The sequence below is a fragment of the Heterocephalus glaber genome, unplaced genomic scaffold (genome assembly GCF_053883595.1).
Source record: "Heterocephalus glaber isolate CG9 unplaced genomic scaffold, H.glaber_assembly_v1.0 deba00001532, whole genome shotgun sequence".
Lineage (NCBI taxonomy): Eukaryota > Metazoa > Chordata > Mammalia > Rodentia > Bathyergidae > Heterocephalus > Heterocephalus glaber.
In genome coordinates, this window is record NW_028258330.1 from 35,423,733 (window position 1) to 35,434,943 (window position 11,211).

General features: G+C 38.2%; 1 protein-coding gene across 1 annotated transcript; it reads left to right on the top strand.

The window, feature by feature from the left end:
- The first annotated feature begins 1,548 nt into the window (after positions 1–1,548).
- LOC101711914 (olfactory receptor 7G3) lies at positions 1,549–2,511 on the top strand. Its single transcript, XM_004870727.1, has one exon. The coding sequence runs from the start codon at positions 1,549–1,551 to the stop codon at positions 2,509–2,511; it is 963 nt and encodes a 320-aa protein (XP_004870784.1).
- Positions 2,512–11,211: the final 8,700 nt, after the last annotated feature.

The following is an 11,211-nucleotide window of genomic DNA, read 5'->3' on the forward strand; positions in this document are numbered from 1 at the left end:
AAGGATGAGGCTGGGGGCTCAGCACCAGAGATGGCAACTGCAGTGAGTTGACAGCTTCTTTCTTTTTATTTCCTAGATTTTGGAGAAGTCGTCAGAGGTGACAATTAACAGGTCTTCTTTCCTCAAACTGTGAGTCAACATCTTTATGTCATGAAAGGAGGCTTTTGAACTCATGCAGATTTGGTCAGAGCAGTATGGTGGCTAATGCCCATGTAGGGAGTTAAACTATGATACAAATGTATGGACATAAAGTTTCATTGGGCTGACAGGGTGACTACAGTTTAAATTGGGGTCTGTGCCTCTAGCATCATACTGTGTAGAAATTAAATGTGTAAGACTGACTAGGAAAGGGAATGCACAAAGTGAGTTTGATGTGCTCATTTCAGGAAGCCTGTGGAATAGAAACTCAGGAAATCTAGACCATGCCCTTTCTTAGAATTTTCTTCTATAGTCCTGCTGTCATGTCCCCATGTCCACCCCTGTCTAACTACCAACTGTATCAATATCACTGAGTTATGTGCCCAAACACATGAAGGAATGGCTCTGCACCAATAAACCTTTAGTCACAAAAATATAAAACAGGAAGGGTTTGCCTCCAAAACTGTGTTTTCCAAAACTTTACTCATTAAAACTTTTATTCTAGAATGATTTGGCTGAAGACATCTTAAAGGACAGAGTAATTCATATAGCTTGGCTCTGGCATGCCCCAGAATGACCAAGTACTGAAGGTTTGGTCCCCAGCTGAGTGCTATTGGATGGTGGAGGAGTCTTTGAAAGGTATAACCTCCTTGGAGCCGAGAAGGGCACTTGCGGCTGCCCTACATGGAATTTTGGGATCCTGGTTTCTTCCTGTCTTTCTTTGTCACTCCCTGTCTGTCAGGTGAGACATACTGCACTGATGTGCTCTCTCTCCTGCCGTGATGCACCACACAAGCCAACAGCAATGGGGGCAGCAGGATATGGACTTGAACTTGAAAATGATGAGGTAACATAACTCTTTTCTAAATTTTTATTAATTGATGTAATGACTCAAACCTTGGAAAACACAACAATGTTTCCTTTCTATTTTATTTTCCATAAGTATATTTTTTAAAGTACAGATAGAAAATAAAGACTTGGGGACTATAGTTAGGAACAATGAATTGTGTGTTTCCAAATAGGTAGAAATACACCATAGCTAGAAGGGAGGTTTTTAATGCTTTTGCCAGAAAGAAATGATAAATATATATGGTGTGGATATGCTGATTACCCTGATTGGATCATTAAATAATACATATGTATATCAAACTGTAACAATATACCTCATAAAATGCATAATTATCAAAGGTTAAATAAAAATTTTAAAAAAATAAATATGGAAGAACTTGGGATGGGGAATGTGTGGGAAAAGAAATCCTGAGGGAAGTTCAAAGCAAGGAAAAGGAAGAGGAGAAAGATATTCCTGGGGAAAGCTTACCTGTTTTGGTTTTTAAAACAGAAAAAATTCAGATTGTTTCTCTAGAGTTTGTTTTCTTATTTTTTTTTTGTTCTACCAGATTTATCAATAACATGAAACCAGAAAATATGTCAAATACTGTTAAATTTGTTCTCTTGGGATTGTCAGATGATCTACACCTGCAGCCCATCCTCTTTGGACTGTTCCTGTCCATGTACCTGGTCACAGTGCTTGGGAACCTGCTCATCATCCTGGCCATCTGCTCTGCCTCCCACCTCCACACCCCCATGTACTTCTTCCTCTCCATCCTGTCCCTGGCTGACATCTGTTTCGTCTCCACTACAGTCCCAAAGATGATTGTGGACATCCTAACCCACAATAGGGTCATCTCCTATGTGAGCTGCTTGACACAAATGTCTCTTTTTATAAATTTTGGATGTATGGATGACATGCTACTAACTGTGATGGCCTACGACCGCTTTGTGGCCATCTGTCACCCTTTGAGGTACAATGTCATCATGAACCCCAAACTCTGTTGGCTTCTTGTTCTCCTTTCCTTCCTCATCAGTGTCCTTGATGCTCTGCTCCTCACCTCCATGGTACTGCAGCTGTCATTCTGCACAAACCTGGAGATTCCCCACTTTTTCTGTGAACTCAATCATCTTCTCAAGCTTGCCTGTTCTGATATCCTCATCAATAATATCCTGGTGTATTTGGTGACAGGCCTGTTGGGTGTTGTTCCCCTCTCTGGGATAATTTTCTCTTATACTCAAATTGTGTCTTCTGTCCTGAAAATTCCATCATCTGTTGGGAAGTACAAAGCCTTCTCTGTTTGTGGGTCACACCTAATAGTCATTTCCTTGTTCTATGGGACAGGTTTTGGTGTGTACCTCAGTTCTACAGGTACTCATTCCTCCAGAAAGAGTGCAATAGCCTCAGTGATGTACACTGTGGTCACCCCCATGATGAACCCTTTTATATACAGCTTGAGGAACAAAGATATGCTGAGGGCTTTGTGGAAACTCATCACTAGAATAACATCTTTCCTTTCATGTCAGATGCTTTTACTACTGTAATAAGTCAAAGAGAAATAAATGATGAATGATTTATAAAGACTCACCAGTGTCCTTGAATATAATTTAGCAGAGACCAAATGGTAAAGGATGAGAACTGTGTAATTAGACCACTTGGGTTTAAATTCTTTATGTGCTATACTATAGCTATGTATTATGGTTTAGATCTAAATTGTCCTCACAAAGGGTCATGTGTTAAGAGGTTGGCCTCTTGGATCACAGGGATGCCATACTCAATAGAAGATTAGTCCCCTGAAGAGTTCAGGACTGAATGTGCTGTTAGAAACCTGGGTCAGGTTGGAAGAGGCCATGCACTGGAGGTTTGACCTGAAAGGGTGCATCACCCTTCCCCGTTCCTTCCTTTATTCCCTGCTTCTTGGCTGCCACTATGTGAACAACTGTCCTTTGCCAGACCCTTCTATTTCTGCCCTTCCTGCCATAGAACCACCTGACTATGGACTGAATCCTCTAAAGACTATGAGCCAAAATCAATCTGTCCTTAAAGTTGTACATGTTGGTATTTTGTTGATAGGAATGACTAAGACACTGTGGGTTCTTGCACAATTTATTTCAACTTGCTAAGTTTGCCTGCTCATCTGTAAAGGTGGATTAATTAGATTTCGTTCATAATTAATCTTGCACTGGAATGTAACATTTTCATCAAAGATGAACTGGAATATATGATGGTAGGTGGGCTCCTAAATTATAATGGAGCTAAAATCTTTGTCACCTAATGATGCTGATAGCCATGGTAACATACAATGCCATACTATAGTCATGGTGATGGTGGTATAAACAAATCTAATACACTATTAGTTTTTATAAACATATGGTATCATGTACAGTATCTGATACTTGATAATGATAGTACACAAATTTGTTCCTGGTTGGTGTATTTACTGTACTACACATTATTGCCATTTCACAATGTGATCCACTTTGTGAGAAGTTTACTGTGCACCACAATGCCATGTCACCTGGTAACAGTGTCATATATCTTGTGTTTAGCACACCTGCTGCATTATTTTCCCTGTCAATGATTTAATCTAAAATTCTGTTCATCATGATCACAAGAACCATAAACTATCTATCATCTATCTATCATCTATCTATCTATCTATCTATCTATCTGTCTATCTATCTGTTTTATCTATCTATCTCTCTATCTGCTACAAAGTATCACTATGTAGTTGCAGTTGTCCTTGAATTCACTGCATTGCCCAGACTGGCCTAGAACTTGCAGTGATCCTCCTGCCTCACCCTTTAAAGTTCTTGGATTACAGGAATGTGCCAACACACATGGCTATATGCTATGTGTGTTTAACTCTGTAACATCATAAATGTATTTTTACCTAAAATTTTTTTATCATTTTGTCTGTCATGGTTAAGGCATTGATAGTTTTCAATGGTATTTGAATATGATGTGATCCACTTTTTATTTTTCCATTTCGACAAGCAATAATTTCAGTGCTACTTACTGAATGATATTATCCTTTCCAGGAATTGCCAAATTATCATCAGTAAAGTATTCAGTGCTTCCATTCTGAATGACATCTTCATATAGGTGAGGGTAGAATTGATACTAATTTTCTCTGTAATGCAGTAATATATTGTTTTAACTGATGTAGCTCTATAATATTGTAATCTTGATATTTCATAAGGCAAGAAATTCAATTTATTTTCTATCAAATCAAATATTCTTTCTGCATTGTTTTTTCATATATACTTGAAAATATGCTTTGACATACAACAAAATGTGAAGATTGGCTTTAATTTAATAAAGCTATTTGTTGAGAATTGATGTATCTCTGATGTTTTGTGTATGTATCAAAAATATAATATTCTTGCTATTTATTTAGGTCTTATTTAATGTCCTTTAGAAAAATATTAGATATTATTTGACAATTTTTTCCTTGAAACTATCTCCATCTATTTATTTGTCATTGCTGTTGTTATAATTATCTTTTGGAACTCACATTTTCTAGATAAAATTTGCTTTTCAAAGGATCCCAAACAGGTAGATAACCTAATAGTATGAGTAGTGTAGTCATTATCATGTCTGGGATGCTTGAGAGGGGTGATGAGAAAATGTTAGTCACAGGCACAGAATTAAAGTCAGGGAAATAACTTTCAGAGGCATATTGTATATCAACATGACTACAGTTAATGGTTATATACTTTTATACATTTTATAAGTAGACTTTAGATCTACATAATGATCACAGCCCTCATAGGGTATTTCTGCCTGTACATGATATATCTTGCTTCCTATTTGTTTCCCATTTCCCTCCCCTGTCTTCAAGCCCTCTTCTCCTTATTTACAAAGCTTTATTTCCATTTTATGTTTCTTTTCTCATTTTTTCTTTTTTCTTCCTTCCTCTTCCCTTCTTACCTCCCTAGTTCCTCTCTCCTTTTGAACATTTTTTCCTATTTCACAATATCTGTTATGCATCTTTTTTTTCTGTTATGCATCTCGGTCCTTATTTACTTTCAGTTTCTTCCACCAAAGAAAAAATGTGATATGTACAAATGTGTGTCCAATTTATTTCAGTTAAGAATATAGCCTCACTGGGGCTGGAGATGTAGCTCAGTGGCACAGCACCAGCCAGGCAAGGATGAGGTCCTCAGTTTGATTCTCAGTACAAAAAAAAGAACATAGCCTCAAGGTGTATCCATTTAGCTATAAATGTGTCATTTACTCTTCTTTATGGCTGAATAGTACTTCATTGCATTAAAGAACATTTTTTTATCCATTCATCAGTTGAAGGTCATTTGAGTTATTTCCAAGATTTAGCTATTACAAACTGTTTCATTCTAAATATGGGGCTGCATAAATAGCTGTGGGATGATACCCTCAGCTCCTTCAGTAAGATACTCAGAAGGGGAATAGCTGGGTCAAATGGGACCTCAAATCCTAGTTTTTTGAGGAATTTCCACACTGATTTCCACAGTAGTTGCACAACCCTACACTTTTACCAAGCGTGAAGAAGGGTTCCTTTTTCCCCACAGCCTTGTCAGCATTTATTACTGCTTAATTTCTTGATAATAGCCATTCCTTCAACAGTGAGATGGAATCTTGGCATGTTTTTAAAATTTTCATCTTTTGAATGACCACTGATTTTGGACATTTTTTCATATAGTTGTTTGCCATTTCTACTACTTCATCTGACATGTGTATATTCTTCTCAGATGCCCACTTTTCAATTGGGTCTTTACATTTAGGGGGTCCGATTTTTTTTTTCAATTCTTTATATGTTCCAGATATCAGTCCTTTCTCTGAGGCCCAACTGGCTAAAATTTTTTCCCACTCTCTGGGGGTGTGTTTTCACTCTATGTGGCGGTTTCTTTTGCTGTACAAAAGCATTTTAATAAGATGAAGTTAGAGTTGTTGATTCTTTGTAGTATTTCCCATGCAGTCTGGGTTTTGTTCATGAAGTCTTTGCCTACACCGATGTCTTCAAGAGCTCTACCTATTCTCTGTTCCAGTAGATTAAGTGTTTCTGTTTTAATATTTAGGTTTTATCCATTTGGGTTTTAGTTTTGTGCATGATGAGAGACTTAGATTTGGTTTTAATCTTCAGTATGTGGAAAACCAGTTTTCCCAGCACCATTTATTAAGAAGGCTGTCTTTCTTCTAGTGAAGGTGTTTGGCACCTTTGTCACAGATAAGATTCTAAGTGTCTTTGGGGTTGCTTTCGCATCTTCTAATCTGTTCTATTGATCCTTGGGTCTTTTTTTTGCCAGTACCATGCCATTTTTTATAACAGTAGCTCTGTCATATAATTTGAAGTCAAGTATTGTGATGCTCCCTGCCTTGCATTTGTTGCCCAGAATTGTTTTTACTATTCTAGGTCTCTTCTGGTTCCAAACTAACTTTAGGTATGTTGTCTCTTGATGTGTAATCTCCTATAGGACATTCAGTCCTCAAAACCTGGGAAGTGGAAGTACTTTCATACTCATGAAGGAGCATACATAGTGTCTGCTGGCTCCTATCTATTCCCCATATAATATTTGGTTTTCCTTTTATGGTACCTGGAAAACTTTATCTTACTTACTTTTTATCATTCTCTTTTATGGCATATAAAATTTAACTTTGTTCTATAAGGTAATGGATGTCTCTATATATTTTAGCCATTATCTATTGTTTTGGAAAGTGAATAAATTTAACACGGTGAACAAAGACACTGCAATGCTTTAAATCAAGAATTACATATCTTGTAAATTATAAATTCATATATATTTAATGTTATAAATATTGATAGGCATATGAAAATATTGGGATTCTTAAATATAAAAATCTTTAAGCTGTATATTAAGACCTGGGCACAGTAGTGCATTCACAAGGCTGAGACAAGAATATCAAGAATTCAAGGCCAGCCTGGAAAACTTAGTGAGACTCTGTGTCAAACAAAAATCATGCTAACATGGAGCACCATTTCCACCAAACATTTATTTATTTCCAAAAAACGCTTATTATAAAAATCCTACAAAAGGGGTCGGGGATTTGGCTCAGTGGTTTTGCTGCCTGCTGCTCAAGTGCAAGGATCCGAGTTCAATCCCTGGAACAAAAAAAAAATAAAAAATAAAAAACCTACAAAAAAATAGGAATAGGTGGTCTGTAACTCATTCTGATAAAAGCCATCTATGAACAACCAATAGCCAATATCATACTAAATGGTCAAAAACTGAAATCCTTCACACTAAAATCAGAAAGAAGACAAGGTTGTACACTATCACCACTTCTGTTCACTATAGTTTTGAAAACATTAGCCACTGCAATTAGACAAGAGAAAGAAATGAAAGAAATAAAGACAGGAAATGAAGAGATCAAATTGTCATTATTTGCAGGTGACATGATACTCTATATAGAAGACCCCAAGAACTCCACCAAAAATCTTTTATGCTTAATTACCAAATTCAGTAAAGTAGCTGGATGCAAGGTCAATGCACAAAATTCAATAGCTTTCCTCTACATGAACACCAGACTCACTGAGAGAGCAATAGGGAAAACTAATACTTTCACAATAGCATCCAAGAAACTGAAATACCTGGGAATCAGTCTAACAAAGGAAACCAAAGGCCTCTTTTCTGAAATCTGTAGCACTCTGAAAAGAGAGTTTGAAGATTACATCAGAAAATGGAAAAATATCCCGTGCTCCTGGATAGGAATGATCAACCTAGTGAATATGGCAATACTTCCAAAACTCCTATATAAATTCAATGCAAACCCAATTACAATTACAGCAGCATACCTCACAGACCTTGAAAAAATAATCCAAAAATTCATTTGGAACAAGAAGAGACCTAGAATAGCAAAAGCAATTCTAGGAAAAAGAGACATGGCAGGGGGTATAAAAATCCCCAACTTAAAACAATACTACAAACCTACTGTGATAAAAACATCATGGTACAGACAAAGAAACAGACATGAGGAGAGCCAGTGGAACAATTTAGGAGATGCAGAAACAACTCTAGGTACACTCAGCCACTTCATCTTCGACAAAGAAGCCAAATACTCTCACTGGAAGAAAGATAGCCTCTTTAATAAATAGTGCTGGAAAAATTGAGTTTCAGCTTGCCAAAGATTAAAACTAGATCTATATCTTTCACCATGCCCTAAATTAAAATCAAAATGGATTAAAGATCTAAATATTAAAATGGAAACACTGAACCGGCTGGAAGAGAGGTTAGGTAAAACTCTTGAAGACATCAGTGTAGGAAAAGATTTTATGAACAAAACCTCAGTTGCCCATAAACTTGCATAAACAATCAACAATTGGGACATCTTCTTATTAAAAAGAAGATGCACAACAAAAGAAACCATCAACAGTGTGGAGAGTCAACCCACAATATGGGAAAAAATTTTCACCTGCTGTTCCTCAGACAAAGGTCTACTATCTAGAATATATAAAATACTTTAAAAATCATAAGTCCCAAATTCAAAGACCCAGTCCAAAAATGGGCATCTGCAGTGAACAGACATTTCACAGACAAAGAAGTAGCAAATGAACACATGAAAAAATATTCAACATCACTTGTCACTTGAGAGATGCAAATGAAAACAATGATGAGATTCCACCTCACCCCAGAAAGAATGACTGCTATCATGAAATCAACCAATAGAAAATGCTGACAGGGCTGTAGGGAATGAGGAACACTGCTGCACTGTTGGTGGGCATGTACACATGTGCAACCACTGTGCAAATCATGTTAGATATAACTCAAAGAACTAGGACTGGAAGTCCCATTTAACCCAGCTATTCCCCTGCTGGCTATCTTCCCCAAAGAATTTAAAAAATTCATGCCATAATGATATATGTGCACCCATGTTCACAGCAGCAAATTTTGTAATAAGTAAATATTGGAAGCAGCCCAATAGCCCATCAACTGGAGAGTGGATAAAGAAAATGTGTTTTTTTAATAAAATGGAGTACTTCTCAGCCATAAAAAATGAGAAATTAGAGACTTTTTTTTGGGTATCCTTTTATTGGTACATTTTAGGTGTAGAATATAATGACATTCATCATTGGAGATATGCACCTTAACATACTCTCTTGGTTCTTATTTTTTCACCCTTCCTCTGCCCTCCCTTCAACCCCTCCATCCCTCCCTATTTACAAAGATTTTGTTTCCATTTTTTTCATCTTCTCATATTAATTGATTCCCTCCATTACTTTCCCCTATCCCACCCACTTCCACCTCCCCTTTCCCCCTTTTCTTCCTATTTCCCATTACCTATTATAGCTTTCTGTCCTTAGTTACACTTTCAGTTTATCACGCTAGAGAAACTATTCAGTATTTACACATGTGTGTCCGGTTTATTTCGCTTAAGAGTATCGCCTCAATGTGCATCCACTTAGCTATAAATGTCTCTGTTTTCTCGTTTTTGATGGCTGAGTAGTACTCCATTTTATTAAAAAACCACATTTTCTTGATCCAGTCTCCAGTTGATGGGCATGTGGGCTATTTTTAAGTTTTAGCTATCACAAACTTTGCTGCTATGTACATGGGTGTACATATATCACTGTGCTATGGTTCTTTTAATTCTTAGGGGAAGATCCCCAGCAGTGGAATAGCAGGGTCAAATGGGACTTCCAGTCCTAGTTCTTTGAGGTATCTCCATACTGATTTCCACAGTGGTCGCACCAGTCTACACTCCCACCAGCAGTGGAGCAGGGCTCCTCTTTCCCGACAGCCCATCCCGAGGTCACCAGTCATGCTGAAAACACCAAATCAACCCGCTGCAGAGAGGCAGGTCCACGGACACAGTCCCGAGGTCGCCAGTCATGCAGAAAACACCGAATCAGCCTGCTGCAGACAGACAGGTCTGCAGACACGGTCCTGACGTCACCAGTTGTGCTGAAAACACTGAATCAGCCAGTGCCTTGGCAGCAATCCACTGCCCCCCCCCACTCCTTTGGCCTCTTCTCTATACAGCCACCTGGTTCCACACTACAAAGATGCAGAGGACACTGGACCACCAGACCACTGTAATGGAGCTAATCAAGTTCTCAGCATTTAAATAATTCCTGCCCAGAGGTATGGGCTTCTGAGCCACGATCCTACTGCACCTGGTCCAGAAGAAGGTGCTGCCTCCCCACATCCCTCCTGCTGCTCCCAGCCCAGAGGAAAAGGATTTTGGGCTGCCATCCATCCCTCCACTCCCAGTCCAGAGGTAGGGGCTTCTGAGCCACTGTCCCACTGCTCCTGGTCCAGAGGAAGGGGCTTCCAGGCCACCAAACATCCTGCCACTCCTGGCCCTTGGCCCAACTCTCCCAGGTCAGAGGAGATGAGCCACACGGATGTCAACAGCACCCACCCCCGACCCCCAGTTGAAATGAGAAAACACTTAAATAAGTCTCAAAATCAGACTTCCAGATCACCTACAGCAACCCCAAAGGGAAATGAGATGGAATATTCTGATACTAAACCACCTGGACCCACTGAACTGGCAACAAAAGGGGATGTGGAAAAAATGAAATCAGAAATAATTTCTCAGATAACAGGAGAGATCATGCTCATAGTGCAAGACATGATTAATAAATCTAGAGAAGAGCTGAGGAACATGATGGAATGACAAAATAGGAAACAAATGGAATCCATAAAACAGATGCAAATAGATTTCCAGGACATGAAAAACTCCATTGAATGTCTACACAGCAGAATGAGCCAATGTGAGGACAGAATTTCAGATATAGAAGATAAGATTGCAATTAATGAGCAGAAAAAGAAAAATTGTTTCAAAATTATAAGGGAGCAAGAGAAATCAATCCAGCAGCTGCTAGACGAAGCAAAGAAGAATAACATAAGACTGATCAGAGTCAATGAAGAAACAGGAGAGAGTGGAGATGACATAAAAAAAACTCTTCACAGAAGTAATGGCAGAAAACATCCCAAGGAGGGGAAAGGAAATTGACATACAGATAAGTGAGGCATATAGGACTCCAAATAGTCTTGACCAAAAAGAGTCTACATATAGGCATATAATTGTTAAGATTCCAGAAACACAACAGAAGAACAAAGTTCTACAAGCAGTTAGAGAAAAGAAAAAAATCACATACAAAGGAAAGCCCATCAGAATCACAGCAGACTTCTCAACACAAAAAATCAAGGCAGGAAGATCTTGGAGTGACATATTCCAAGCCCTAAAAAAAAAGCCTCCAACCCAGATTGATGTACCCTGCAAAACTATCTTTCAAAATG